Raw genomic sequence first — 15,028 nt, 5'->3', positions numbered from 1 at the left:
AGCCAGAGCTGCAGCTTCCTGTAAAGATCTGCAGCTTCCTGTAAAGATCTTCAGCTTCCTGTAAAGATCTGCAGCTTCTTCTGCAGTTGAACTTTGATCTGTCTCAGTGAGGACAAGATGTGATGAAGAAGAGTCTCATCTGGAGCAGATGTTCTCTTTCCTCGCTGACGAGGATCCATCTGAACATTCTGCCCATGTTTGGAACTCAGAGACTCACCCTGTCACGTGACTTCCTGTAAGGGGGCGGAGCTTAGGAAGTGAAAGCATTTTCCTGCTGTGTGGAGGGACGAATGTCTGCGTGTGTTTGTGTTTCTACACTAACTGATGAACATGAGCTGTTCAGAGGAAGAGGAGACCTTCAGGCCGGAGGAGGGGAAGCCCTCTGCTGGGGGGTCTGAAGCCTTCAGGCCTGATCCTGGATCCTCGGTGTCAAAGTAAGCTTCACCTGCAGGTCTCAGCCTGACAGCTGCGCAGACGCCTCCTGCTGGAATGCAGACTGGGTTCTCCTCGTGTGGTTCTCCTCAGGTCGCTGTGGGGGCTCCTCTGCCCTCCTGTGACCTTCAGAGGAGATCCTTTGAACTAGAATTCAGTATTTAAGCCTCGTGGTGCTTTGACGTGATGATGATGTCCTCTGAGTTCTGGGGTTCCCCCTTTGACCTGAGGCGTCGCCGGTGACACAGAATCTTTCACATACTGTAACTTTTCAACCGTTAAGAAGATAATTCCAGGAGATTTCCTTCACAGTCTACTGGAATTACAATAATCATGTTATCGGTGGAAAAGTTACAGTAGATCAAAGAGCAGAAACACTGGAGCTCTGGTGTTAAAACGGTAATTTAGGTTCAAAATACGAATATCACAAACCAACCTAAAGAAATGGACTATAAACTCGGTCCGGTTCTCTTTTGTAGTAACTAAAAATGCACCACAACTATTTTAGAACTGCATCTAATATGAATAGAAAAATTGAATTTCTTACAAAATATTTCTATAAACATACAGAAAAGTAGAGAGGATTGAAGCTGAGTGACCACCACAGTCACTCTAGTGATACTGTCTGAGCAACGGGACAGCAGCTCATTGTTTCCTGTTATACCAATTTAATGAGTCAAAGAATGAATTTAAACAATAAAATTGAGATTCAGAACTTTATTAAGGACCATCAGAACATCATTAGAACCTTCAGAACTTCATTAAAACCTTTAGAACTTTATTAAGAACCTTCATAACTTCGTTAAGATCCACCAGATCTTCATTAAGAATCTTCAGATTTCGTTTAAGGAGCAGTGAGGAGATGGTAGGACGTTCAGAAGAAGTCCAGAATCAGACTGCAGTTCCTGTCTGATGTTTGCAGAGGTCAGACGCTCCCGGAGAGAGTCTCGTCTGCAGCGTCCAGCTGTGGATCCATGAAGAGCGACAGATCCAAAGGTCAACCTGAAAACTTCCGTTCTGGACCTGGATGTTCAGACCCAAGGTAGGTCTCAGAATCTGTCATCTAAGTTTATTTCCCATATTAGTCTCCAGCAGAGTCTCCATGGTCTGATTCAGACATTAACAGAGAAGAACCTCGTTAGGAACTAGCAGGATTACCTGATGTTCTCAGATGTTGGATGAAGATCAAAGAAATACAAACGTCTGATTGATGTCTTAGCTGGTAGTTTGTAGAAAACTCTTTTCATCACCAAGAAACCTGGCCAGAGGAAGACCCGCCCCGCTCTGAGGATCCCAGTTTGTCCGACTGACGTCTGAAGTCTGGATGGTCAGAGACTCTGCGATGCTCGTTGAAGACCTTACTCCTCCCTCTGGTGGTTGATTTGATTCCTCTGGTCGTCCCTGAAGACCAGGTTAAAATCCCAGAAGAGTTTCCAGGGACAGTGAGGAGATGGCAGGACGTTCAGAAGACGTCCACAATCAGACTTCAGTTGCTGTCTGATGTTTGTGTTTGCAGAGGCCAGATGCTCCCATCTGTGGCGTCCAGCTGTGGATCCATGAAGAGCGACAGATCCAAAGGTCAACCGGAAAACTTCCGTTCTGGATCTTCAGACCCAAAGTAGGCCTCAGAGTCTCTCATCAGAACTTATTTTGATATTTTTGATGGTCAGAGACCCAGCGCTGGTCTTTGAAGCCCTTACTCCCCACCCCCTCTGTTGGTTGAGTGTGATTTTGTTTTTCTCTGTTGAGTAAATGTTTTAAACGTGTTTGCAGAGCTCCGCCCCTCACTCAGGGAGGCCGCCCTGCAACAGTCATCTGTGAGTCCCTGAAAAGTAACAAATCCAGAGAATACATCATCAACTTCCCACATGATCCTGGGTCCTTAAAGTCCAGGTACGAACCAGTTCTCTGGACTGATATGAGCTCAGGCAGATCAAAGTTCTCCAGAACCTTTAGTGCACATCAACAGATCCAGTCCAGGATTTCTCAAAGGAAGTCTTGATGAAACACGAGGATCTGTTGTGACCGTCTTCGTCTCCGTCTTCTCTCTGGTGTCCACAGAAAGAGGACGAGGAGAGATGTTTCTGAGGAGGAGCCGTCTTCCTTCTGCGTTTTATGCCAGGACGTCCTGAAGGATCCGGTCTCCACCTCCTGTGGACACTGGTTCTGTAGAGGGTGCATCACTTCTCACTGGGACCAGTCTGCTGGATCCGGAGTCCGGTCCTGTCCTCACTGTGGTTCCATGAAGATCGACAGATCCAAAGGTCTACCTGAAAACTTCCTTTCTGGACCAGGATCTTCAGACCCAAAGTAGGCCTCAGAGTCTTTCATCAGAACTTATTTTGATATTTTTGATGGTCAGAGACCCAGTGCTGGTCTTTGAAGCCCTTACTCCCCACCCCCTCTGTTGGTTGAGTGTGATTTTTTTTTTTCTCTGTTGAGTCAACGTTTTAAACGTGTGTGCAGAGCTCCGCCCCAATCCCAAAGATGCCAATCCATGAAAGGCTCCATCAAGTTCCCACATGATCCTGGGTTCTTAAAGTCCAGGTACGAACCAGTTCTCTGGACTGATATGAGCTCAGGCAGAACAAAGTTCTCCAGAACCTTTAGTGCACATCAACAGATCCAGTCCAGGATTTCTCTTAGGAAGTCTTGATGAAACACGAGGATCTGTTGTGACCGTCTTCGTCTCCGTCTTCTCTCTGGTGTCCACAGAAAGAGGACGAGGAGAGATGTTACTGAGGAGGAGCCGTCTTCCTTCTGCATTTTATGCCAGGACGTCCTGAAGGATCCGGTCTCCACCTCCTGTGGACACTGGTTCTGTAGAGGGTGCATCACTTCTCACTGGGACCAGTCTGCCGGATCCGGAGTCCGGTCCTGTCCTCTCTGTGGTTCCACATTCATAACCGGTGAGTGCGTTCAGAGTTCAGAGGAGCATTTCTGGAAAAGTTCAATTCAGCTAAAACCACAGTACTAAACTGGTTCAAAACGTACTTACAGGAAATATTTGGTGTCAATTGGTAACTTCACTTCTGAGCCAATAGAAATTACATGTGGAGTGCCCCAAGGCTCCATCCTGGGACCACTTCTATTTAACATCTACATGCTCCCACTGGCCCAGGTTATAAAGAACAACAACATTAGTTACCATAGCTATGCAGATGACACACAGATATATATTAGACTGACACCAGGAGACCGAGGCCCTGTACAGGCTCTTGGTAAATGCATTGAGGACATTAATGACTGGATGTGTCACAACTTACTTCAATCAAACAAAAACAAAACTGAGGTTATTGTCTTTGGGGCTAAAGAAAAAAGGTTGGACGTCACTACAGAGCTTCAATCTATTCAACTAAAAACTACCAACCAGGCCAGAAACTTGGGTGTAGTGATAGACACAGACCTACATTTGATAAACACATTAAGGCAGTCACTACATATCTGATGTGTTTTCTGTAGTTCAAGTTATTCAAGTCATAAACTGACCAATCAGATGTTTCAGTAAAAGTAGGTGGAGCCTGGTGGCCCCCACTTCCAATGACTGAAACATTTGATTGACAGATTTCGTGTAACCCGATTTCAGGTGGTTGGGGCGTTATAGAGTACCTAATAAGAACTAAGGAGTTCAGAGAAAAAAACACGAGTTAAATTTGATCCAAATTTCCAACAAGCTCACTCCTCATTGGTGATGGTGGTTGCCATAGAAACAATGACTTAGACTGAATGTGACGACTGAATTGACTTGATTTGGTTGGAGCCGGAGGTTTTCTCTGGATGACATCACACTCACTCCGTCCAGTTCTCTGATACAGTCTGTGGACAGGAAGGGACAAAAACACTGGAACATCCGTTCTGACCCAAAAGGACGAGTCTGAAACTGGAGCTATGGCGTGAGAAACAAACGCCAGCAGTCCAGGTCCAGAGGAGCATAGCTCCTCTGACTAGGGCTCCACAAACAATTTTAATAGTCGACTTCTCACTGATTACTTTTTATTTTCAATTAGTCAACTAATGGGATCATGCTTGAACTGAACCTAAAACACACATCTTAACCCTGATTAGCTCTACGTTGAAGTGTCTAAGCTACATGCTAACTAAAAACAAAGACAATCGTTTATTAACCCTTTAATGAATCCTGGAGCTTCTGTCCTTGACTTGTTTCTGACATTAAAACCAGAATTAAATCAAATTAAGTCGCCATCTGAAACAAAGAAACTATCTTTCACTAAAGATAAAGTTTTGGTCTCACGGACTTAAATATAACTAATGTGCATTTTGTTTGTATTGAGCTTCTCTTCACTCTGACTCTGTAGAACTCCAGACTGTACGATTCTCTGCTCGATGCAGGAAAGTGATGATTTCTACTTGATGTCTTTAGAGAGCAGATGTTCTTTAAGCAGAGACGTTTCACTCTGATGGCTGCAGGGATGCACACAAATCATTTAGCTACGATATTTGGCTAATGTTAGCTTAGCTAGACGATGATCCCTCTTCGGTGTGATCAGTCGGTCACAAAGTGCTTCCTCTTCAGGTGTTCATGATCACTGTAGAACTGCTGTGGAACAAGAGTTCTGCCTTTCAGAGATTTCATTGAACTCCTTTTTTTAATGTTTCTTCAAAGCTCCGCTGACGTGTTGTCATGTTACCCGAGTCTTCCTAGAACTTCCTGTGACATCACTGCTGACCCGGATTAGCACTACTGAGCATGTGTGTCCCAGACGATGGCAGACGCAGCATTAGAAAGTGTGCACTGTAGTTTTGAGATAAAAAAAGACTAATTGACTATTTAAGTAGTCGACGACTATTTTAATAGTCATAGTCGTGACTAATCAACTAATCATGGCCGCCCTACTAGCAATAGTCTGCTGTAGTCTCAGGGTCCTCGCTTGATGTAGTTCACTTCCAGCTTATCCCTTTCGGGGTCGCCACAGCCTAACTCCACCCACTGTTTCCCATCAGTGATTTGGCAGAGTTTTACGCCGGATGCCCTTCCTGACACAACCCTGTACTTGAGGGGCACAGGGACCCAGTTAGGCAGCAGCGTCAAGGGTCTAAGGACCCAATCTGGGTGGGGATCAGCGGACAACCCTGGGAATCGAACCCAGGGCTCCTGCGTGTCAGCCCTTCACCTAGCCCACTGAGCCACCCAGCCACTAGGGTCCTCGCTTGATGAAGGTTACATTTTTAAAAAACAAACTTAATTCTCCAAACATAAACTATACGTGTGAAGCTCCATCTTCATGGACGTTATTTCTCATCCTACAGGAAGTGAAAATATGACAGAAGACCAAAACCACCAACACACTTTACTGACAGACATGACTGAGTGTCTCCAGAGTGTTTGTCGTTTCGCTATTTAAATCCAGTGGCGAGCTGGATGAGTTCTACCAGAAGGTTAGGATTTAAAACTAAGTCTGACAGACTAGTGTTTCAAGCAAAGATCAACTCAGCAGAACATGAGCAGGCCTGTCTGCAAACACCAGAACATCCAAAGTCCAAAATGAGACTTAAGACCAGCTGATAGGTTGCATTTTGAAAATGAAACTTTTGCTGGTGTTTTTTTTGTTGGACACTCATGAAAGAGTTTCTTTCTATGTTGTCTTTCTTCGGCAGATGTCGGTCTGCAGGAGCTCTTAGATGAACATCGGATCAGTTTGAAGGGAAGATATGAACATACAACTGAAGAATCCGGAAAAGAAATGCTTCTAAACCGGATCTACACGGAGCTCTACATCACAGAGGGACTGAGAGAAGACGTTCAGACCCAACATGAGGCGAGGCAGATGGAGACCTCCTCCAAGACCAACAGGCTTCATGATGCTCCAATCAGGAACCAGGACATCCTGAAACCTTTACCTGACCAACATGGACCCATCAGAGTGGTTCTGACCAGCGGCGTCGCTGGAGCTGGAAAAAGCTTCTCGGTGCAGAAGTTCACTCTGGACTGGGCCGAGGGCTCGGAGAACCAAGACATCAGTGCTGTGGTTCCTCTTTCCTTCAGGGAGCTGAACCTGATCAGAGATGAGCAGCACAGTCTTCTCACTCTGATCCAGCGGTTCCATCCAACGTTCCAGAAGATCCCAGCAGAGCAGCTGTCTGTCTGTAAACTTCTGTTCATCTTTGATGGTCTGGATGAAAGCAGACTTTCTCTGGACTTCAGCAACAGTCAGGTGGTGTCTGATGTCACCCAGAAGTCCTCCATCAATCTGCTGCTGATAAACCTCATCCAGGGACGTCTGCTTCCCTCAGCTCTGGTCTGGATCACTTCCAGACCTGCAGCAGCCAATCAGATCCCTCCTTCATGTGTGGACAGACTGACAGAAGTACGAGGCTTCAATGATGCTCAGAAGGAGGAGTACTTCAGGAGGAGATTCCCAGATGAAGAGCTGTCCAGCAGAATCTTCTCCCACATCAAGAGCTCCATGTCCCTCTACATCATGTGTGAAGTTCCAGTCTTCTGTTACATCACTGCTGTGGTTCTGGAGAACATGCTGACCACAGAGCAGAGAGGAGAGCTGCCCACCACCCTGACTGACATGTACTCACACTTCGTGATGGTCCAGACAAAGAGGAAGAAGAAGTACAAGCAGGAACATGAGAAGACCCCACAGGAGCTGGCAGAGGCTGATAGGGAAGTCCTTCTGAAGCTGGGAGACCTGGCATTTGAACATCTGGAGAAAGGAAACATCATGTTCTACCAAGAAGACCTGCAGCAGTGTGGTCTGGATGTCACCGAGGCCTCAGTGTACTCTGGAGTTTGTACTGAGATCTTCAGAAGAGAGTGTGAGATCTTCCAGAAACCGGTCTACAGCTTTGTTCATCTGAGCGTTCAGGAGTTTCTGGCTGCAGTCTACATGTTCCACTGTTACACCAACAAGAACACAGAGGTGATGGAGGACTTCCTGGAAGATCAAAGAAACATCTCATCTCTGGATGAGTTTCTGAGAAAAGTCATGGAGATGTCCCTGCAGAGCAAAGCTGGACATCTGGACCTTTGTGTTCGCTTCCTCCATGGCCTCTCTGTGGAGTCTAACCAGCGGCTCTTAGGAGGCCTGCTGGGTCAGACGGAGAACAGTCCAGAAACCATCCAGAGAATCATCAACAACCTGAAGATGGTACAAAAGGATGATGAACTACCAGAGACCGAGTCACTGCCATGGCAGATGATGAGTGGAGACAAAATCTCTCCTGACAGAAGAATCAACATCTTCCACTGTCTGATGGAGATGAAGGAGCTCTCAGTTGATCAAGACATCCAGGAGTTCATGAAGTCAGAGAACAAATCAGAGAAGAGACTGTCTGAGATCCACTGCTCAGGTCTGGCCTACAAGCTGCAGATATCAGAAGAGGTTCTGGAGGAGCTGGACCTGGACACATACAACACGACAAACGAGGGTCGACGGAGGCTGATCCCAGCTGTGAGGAACTGCAAGAAGTTCAGGTGAGTCCTTTGTGTATGAACACACCTCGTGTTTCAATGACATAAAGGTTCATAGTGTTAAAGACTTTAGCGTGAAACCGGCAGCTGTTTTTCTTCTGGAGTTTTTGCTTGTAATGTAGAAAACATCAAGAGTTAAAGGTCAGGAGATCCACTGCCACGTTGAACAAACACCTTCACTGGAGACACGCTATAGTTGAAAGTATGCAGGTCTGACAGAGACAAACCAAGATGAAGTTTTCATCTTCACTTCATTTATTTATGAAGTACCAGCTCCAGCTGAGGTTGCCAGGATATCTGAAGCCATCAGACAGAACTTCATCATTATGGTGATGACCTGAAGCAGAGTTATGGTATTTGGACTTAAGAGGTTCTTCCTTGAAACATTCTCCTCGTCCAAGTGGCTTCATAATCAGACGACCAAAGACACTTGGATGATTGAAGAAACGTTTTAAGAAAGAAGATTTGAAGTCCAGATGCCATTACTCAGCTTCAAGACATCGTCACAGGAAGAAATGAGAACCTTACCGCCATTGTGATGATGTCACTCAGTTCATTCCATCAAACCAATAAAGCCAAGTTATCCAAAGGCTGTGTTTGTAAGAATAATGAAAGTTACAGGCACTTATGACGGCTGGCTGGAATCATACAACGCTAAGTCTTTCATTTATCTCTTCCAACTGTGAGTACATCTTGTTCTAGTATCAGGTAGCGACAGTCCAGTGTGAGCACCAAGGCCTAAAAGCACATTCAAGAACCCTCGTTCAACATGATAAAGGTTTGTCTGAACGACAGCAGCCTCTAGAAGAGACCGACAGATTACATGGAGTGGTCTCTATTCTGGCCATGAGAGAGGGACTATTGGTCTGCCTAGAAGAGGTTCTGGCAAACCATTTGGCGCCTCAGGAGGGGAAAGCAGTTTTCAGTGAAGGGGGGAGCTGTTGACTCAGACTGGGGACACTGTCGGGTGATGGAAGGAATACTTTGAGGATCTCCTCAACTCTGCTGATACACTTTCCATTGAAGAGGCAGAGGCTGAGGACACTGGGGTGGAACTGTCCATCACCCAAGCTGAGGTCACTGAGGTAGTCAAAGAGCTCCACGGTGGCAAGGCTCCGGGGGTGGATGAGGTCTGCCCAGAGTACCTCAAGTCTCTGGATGAAAACCGCTAAATAGCAGATTCTGGAGAGACGCTGGCCTCGCGTTGAAGATGGACAAACACTGATCTGCTGGAACATCTGATATCTGACAAAAGAGGAATAGTATTGACTGCAACAACAAGAGAGCAGGATGTAGATCGACAATAATAATCAGAGGAAAGGTTTACTTGAAGAAGGCTGTGGAAAATACTTCTAGGATACATCCTAGGAGAACCCCCCAGGGGTTTCAGAGAGACAGATGGAGGAGAGGACGTGAAGTAACCTGAAAAATGTTGAAGTCAGCCACAGAAAAAAACATTTTTAACGGTTTTGTTTCATCTCATAGATCTGGAGATCACCTGTCCTTGTCTTCACAGACTCACCAACTGTGGACTCTCAGAAACGGACTGTGGAGTCGTGGCTTTAGCCCTGAAGTCCAACCCATCCCACCTGACAGAACTGGACCTGAGCAAGAACCAGCTGAAGCCTTCAGCAGTGGAGCTTCTGTGTGCTGGACTGCAGAGTCCAAACTGCCGACTGCAGATTCTCAGGTCTGTTGGTTGGTTCCTCTCTCAAGGCGGATTTCATTCCAGCTTCAGGAAATTCATAGCAGAAAACATCTCTGCTGCCTCTGTCTCCACACTCTTCGTTCTTCAGGACAGAGTGGACTTCCCATCCTGTTGAAGTTTCTTTCTTCTGCACTTGTTATCTTTGAAAACCGTTAAGGTTGATGTGATTTATCTGCTGTTGTCCCTCCCCTCTGGGGACGTCAGCATTCTGACAAAGCTCCTGACTGAAGAACCTCCAGAGCTGCTGACTGGACTGTTGTCCTGCAGTCGATCACTTGAACCCACCTGCTCCTCCACAGACCTTCTCTCTCTGTTTCCATCAGGTTGGTGCGCTGCAGTCTGCTGAAGAACAGCTGTGCTGCTCTGATCTCGGCTCTGAAGTCCAACCCGTCCCATCTGATAGAACTGGACGTGAGCAACTGCGACCTGCACGATTCAGGACTGATTCTCTTGAGCAGTTTTGTGGAGAGTCCTCAGTGCAGACTGCAGATTCTAAGGTCAGCTTCTGTGTTTGAGTTCAGATGATGATGATCAAACATGTCTGCAGATCACCTTAGTTCTTCTGCTTCTCAGTAGAAAGCAGAGAAGAAGAACCGGTTCTGGATTTACTGGGTTTTGAGCAAAGCAGCTTCTCTGTTGGAACTTCCTCTGACTGGAATGTTGTTCTCAGGTTGGAACGCAGCACTTTGTCCGATGTCGGTTTTATTGCTCTGGGATCAGCTCTACAGAACAACCCGTCCCATCTGACAGAACTGGACCTGAGCATGAACAAAAACCTGCAGGATCCTGGACTGATTCATCTGTGTGACTTCCTGAAAGACCCCCGCTGCCACCTGCAGGTTCTCAGGTGAGTTTTCTGTCTGCTCAAGTTGGTTCTTTATGTTCACCAGTTAAAGGGTCCAGGTGTGGTCCCCGCCGGGGTCTCCAAAGAGAACCGGTTCTCTGTGACGGTTCATTCACAACTAAACTCTGCATCCTCAGTGGCGTCACAGATGGGGGGATTGGCTTGTCTGTCACTCATGGGTTTGATGTTCTTGTCTGTTCTCCTGTGGAGTGCTGGGTCAATCAGCAGTTAAAGACTGAGGCTGATTACTATGGTTAGATTTAAAGAAGTGGTTGAACAACTGTTGGAGCTGCAAACTAAGCAGTAGATCCAGAATGTCTTCAGAACCACAGGAACACTAAGGCCCGATCCGAACCGCCCTCACCTGCTGCTCCTCACCTCAGATTCCTGTTCCTCACTGGTGTGGAGGAGTTTCTAAGGTTATGAACAGGTTATGATGAAAAATAATCTGCAAAGTTTCCTCTTTTAGTGGTTAGTTTGAAGGTTGAATGTCAACATGGTGCAGATCCATCAATCTACTCCGTTTTAGCAGTTCTTTCTGTTCGTTAAGTTTATCGTTAGAAAGGTGAAAGACTGGAAAACGCTCGATTACATCACTTCCTGCATCTTCTGGATCCAGGTTAAGGGGCTGCGATTTCACAGCCATCAGCTGTAAAGCTCTGGCCTCAGCTCTGAAGTCCAACCCGTCCCACCTGGCACAGCTGGACCTGAGAGACAACTACTTGGAGGATTCTGATGTTCAGCAGCTCCAGGATCTGCTGGAGAGTCCAGACTTCCAGCTGCAGACTCTGAGGTGAGTAGAGAGCTGGAGTCGGTCCAGCTGCTGTTGGCGGTTATGCAGCTTCTGGGTGAAGCTCTGAACAGAAGCTCCAGCCGCTGAAGGAGACTGGAAGCTCCTGCTGCTTTTCTGCTGCATCCTTGGAGAAACTTTTCTCTTGTCTTCTCTGCAGCACGGAGTCATGGTGACAGCCTGATCCCTTCTCCTGATGGAGGAGCTGCTGGTCTGCTGAGGAGTTCCTGGGAGGAAGAGACGACCGTGACACTGGAGCTCCACGCGGTGGACAGATGGAGAACTGCAGCTGATCTTCTGATGTTGACGTCAGGAAGCAGAATTCTCTCTTGCAGCTACTGATAAAAAAAAAAAAATGTTAACTTTATTTTGTTTTATTGAGTATTTAAAAGAGATTATTTTCTTGTTATGGGTGCAGGTATTTGGATGTGTGTGTTTACATGTGTTGTATGGCAACCAAAAAGGACAATTTTACACCAGGAAACACAACAGAGAAACTGCATGACTTCTAATGAGAATGCAGGAGTTTTTTTACATATTTAAAAGGGGAGTGCAAAATATATCACTTATTTTATTTTTGTATTTAATGGAACGCCTTAATGAGATGATGTTCTATGATGTGTCATGAAGTGAGATAAATTTTATTTGAATTAATGCCAAAGCTCAGGACAGACAGCGTTTGTTATCCAGTTCAGTGTTTAAATCCAGCTGAGGAGCACTACCATTTAGTCAAGTCCATCTTCTTCTTGTGGTGACTTCTGTTGAATGTGTTTGTTTACTTAATGTTTTACAAATATTACATTTTCATAACATCATTAAATCATTTGAGTATCGTGATGTATTTCTATGTTCTTAAGATCACAAGATGAACACATTTTTAGTCACTCTGGATCCATATTTCAAACATTATCCTATGGGATTAAACCTCCAGGTTTGGATCCTGATTTTAAATCATGTATTTCAAACCAAATTTGATCCTAAAGATCAGGCCTTGGTGGTCCAATCCTGCCTTAAATCCGTATTAAAGGTCTATGTCAGGTATTTCAGAACTTTAAATCTTGAACCAGTTTGATCCTGAAAATAAGGATTATTCTGATCCCAGCTTAGAGAAGGATCTGAAGCTGATCCTGAGTCTGTTTCTTTGTTTAAAATGTATTACTTACTGAAACTTAATTCTCAGTTTTCAGATTGTACATATTGAAAAACTGAAAACTTAGAGTCCAATTCTAATGATGTTTTCCTTGATTATTTCACACACGTGCACACACATTTTATGTCATTTATGGATTTATAAAGTACCTTCCACTAGTCAAGGAGGTGAAAACTGCTGGGAAAACAAACACAAAGCATTGTGCAATAGTAAAACAGAAAAAGAATAAAACCAAGTAAAACAATTTTACAACAGAGATAAAAACCAAAAGAAAATACAATAAAAGGCTAGGCTGATGCTAGACGGCTGTCATGGAGGAACAGTTCTTGAGATCAAGATCTCTTTAACGGTGGTGACCTGGCCAAGTGGTCAGCAGTTCCAAAAATAAAGTTAAGCAAAAAAATAAAATAATCAGTGAAATTGGAATTTGTACAAAATAAGATTCAAAGCTTAGGTGTAACAAAGTGACAGGGCAGGGTAATAACAGACATTTTGAAAGAGCAACAGTTGAGCAGCATAAAATCGGATAAAATGCAGTAGTTATACAGTGAAGTGCATACAGTGTAACGTATAACAGAACCTCCAGAACCTCCAGAACCTGGCGGTTCATGTGGGGAGGAGCTGCTGCCATGGCAGAATCCGGACTCATCTGCTGGATCTCTGCTCTCCTTCAAAGCCTGAAGAGATTCACAGGATCTTATTTCCTTTCAGTCTTCAGAGCTGAACCTCCAGCAGAACCGCAGTCTTCAGTCCTCAGAAGACCTCCTCTAATTATGAAAGAGAAGCAGAACATTGTTGTGGAGCCGGATGACAGAGGACCAGCAGGTTCTGGATCATCCAGCAGGGGGAGCCAGAGCGCTCCTCACAGAGATCCACTGCAGATTCCTCTCATTTCCACAGGAGAACCATTCTTCTAAACTACGGCCCGCGGGCCGGATCCGGCCCCCTCCATGTTTGGCCCGGCCCCCCGAAATACTTTGGCTAAATTAGACATTTTTCCAGTCTTTTTAGGCTAATTTGGCATTTAGCGAATATTTCCGCAACATGCTAGCTGTTTTGGCTAATCTAGGCTTTTTCATGTTTTAGGCCATTTTGAAGTTTAGCTAATATTTCAGATATATGTTGTTTTGGCTCATTTAGAAATTTATTATTTTTTTCAGCAAATTTGGCACTTCGCTAATATTTTAGCTAGCTATCAACTTCAGTGTTTTTAGCTATCAATTTAAGCCTCTTCAGCTGTTAATCTATCACAGGTAATGCTATATATCTAGTTTTTAAAATGTTTTAGTGTTATTTTTTCTATGAAGATTGAACAAAGGAATCATTTTTAATTTTACTTTATGTGGCTTCTGGAAAACCGTAAATCTTTACGTTTGGGCTGTGATTGTACACTTTCTCTGTTAGCCTACAAACCGACCTCGGCCCCCATCAGAGGAGAAAACAGTATTGTGGGCCTCACAAGAAAACGTTTGGGGACCCCTGATCTAAAAATGACTTCTCCTCCTGGAACACCAGAAGAAGAACGCTGAATAAAGAACAAAAGCTTCTGTCTTCCAGGAGGACAAAAGTCCGGTCTGAGGAACCAGGAGGACGATCCCGGACTTTTCTCAAAATGACCACATGACAGACGGAGCTCCGAGAAAAGCCTCAGGAACTTTTGTGATGAGTGGCCTCCAGAGAAGATCTCTTTACATCTGGGTTTTGGTTTGATTTGATTTCTGGAAAGTTCTCTTTAGAAAAGGCAGCGGCTGGGTGGCTCAGTGGACTAGGTGAAGGGCTGGCACGCAGGAGCCCTGGGTTCGATTCCCAGGGTTGTCCACTGATCCCCACCCAGATTGGGTCCTTAGACCCTTGACGCTGCTGCCTAACTGGGTCCCTGTGCCCCTCAAGTACAGGGTTGTGTCAGGAAGGGCATCCGGCGTAAAACTCTGCCAAATCTCTGATGAGAAACAGTGGGTGGAGTTACGCTGTGGAGACCCCGAGAGGGATAAGCTGAACGTGAACTACTCTCTTTAGAAAAGACATGATAATAATATAATTTATTAATCTTTATTAAAGATGGATTAATATAGTATGAAATGTTTCTCAGAAATCCTCTTTGGGTTTTCAGACATTTATTCTGGAAACATCAAAGTTTATCTTCTTCATGGATCTCCGATTGGTTCGCTGTTCACAGATGAACGCTGAAGGTGACCTCTGACCTGCTGGAGGCGAGGTGTTCCGGACCTTCTTTCAGGTCTGTCCTGATCCAGAACTGGTTTCTTCTGATGCTCCTCCTCGTTTGGTGGATGTGAAAGTTCTCCTGAGTAACACAGAGGAGGTCTCGGCTGATGTTCTGGGTCTGAATGAGTCACCTGAGCTTTGGCGGTTCAGGTATCTCCTCCCTGAGAAGACTCAGGTGTCTTCAGGAGACGGTCGCCACAGAAAATGATGCTGTCAGAAGATTCCAGAACCAGCAATGTTTCTCCAGTCCAGAAGATCCCGACTCCACACAGAGAACTCTGATCCACCAGGAGATCGAGGAACAAAGCCTGACGTCACCTGATCACAGCGGCTGAGCTGGACCGCCTGCAGAACTTCTGCAGAAGAAGCAGTTTTCCTCTGCAGCTTCAGTGAAGCACGGCCACAGAACCTTTAGAGGACAAACGCACTCACAACCGGGG

The 15,028-nt window shown here is 45.4% G+C and overlaps 1 protein-coding gene across 2 annotated transcripts; it reads left to right on the top strand.

Moving 5' to 3' along the window:
• The first annotated feature begins 242 nt into the window (after positions 1-242).
• Positions 243-12,052, top strand: LOC112149683 (NLR family CARD domain-containing protein 3). 2 transcript variants are annotated; one of them, XM_024277542.2, is made up of 13 exons: positions 243-434; positions 1,355-1,474; positions 1,949-2,050; positions 2,206-2,325; positions 2,494-2,742; positions 2,899-2,979; positions 3,148-3,341; positions 6,049-7,876; positions 9,390-9,563; positions 9,905-10,078; positions 10,252-10,428; positions 11,045-11,218; positions 11,376-12,052. In XM_024277542.2, the coding sequence occupies exons 1-13, from the start codon at positions 325-327 to the stop codon at positions 11,389-11,391; spliced, it is 3,519 nt and encodes a 1,172-aa protein (XP_024133310.1). In that variant the 5' UTR covers positions 243-324; the 3' UTR covers positions 11,392-12,052. The 2 variants fall into 2 exon arrangements, with proteins under 2 accessions (XP_024133310.1, XP_024133311.1); XM_024277543.2 differs by lacking the exons at positions 2,494-2,742; positions 2,899-2,979 and having other exon boundaries at positions 244-434.
• The last annotated feature ends 2,976 nt before the right edge of the window (positions 12,053-15,028 follow it).

This window comes from Oryzias melastigma, linkage group LG13, assembly GCF_002922805.2.
Source record: "Oryzias melastigma strain HK-1 linkage group LG13, ASM292280v2, whole genome shotgun sequence".
NCBI lineage: Eukaryota > Metazoa > Chordata > Actinopteri > Beloniformes > Adrianichthyidae > Oryzias > Oryzias melastigma.
This window is presented reverse-complemented; position numbering and strand designations above follow the sequence as displayed.

What these genes read in the sequence shown, in the direction of transcription:
- LOC112149683 (XM_024277542.2), top strand. Translation starts at nt 325, where the DNA reads ATGAACATGAGCTGTTCAGAGGAAGAGGAGACCTTCAGGCCGGAGGAG. An exon ending in TCTGGATCTTCAGACCCAAA is followed by an intron (nt 2,051 to 2,205) that starts GTAGGCCTCAGA and finishes ACGTGTTTGCAG; the next exon opens with AGCTCCGCCCCTCACTCAGG. An exon ending in TGGTTCCACATTCATAACCG is followed by an intron (nt 3,342 to 6,048) that starts GTGAGTGCGTTC and finishes TTTCTTCGGCAG; the next exon opens with ATGTCGGTCTGCAGGAGCTC.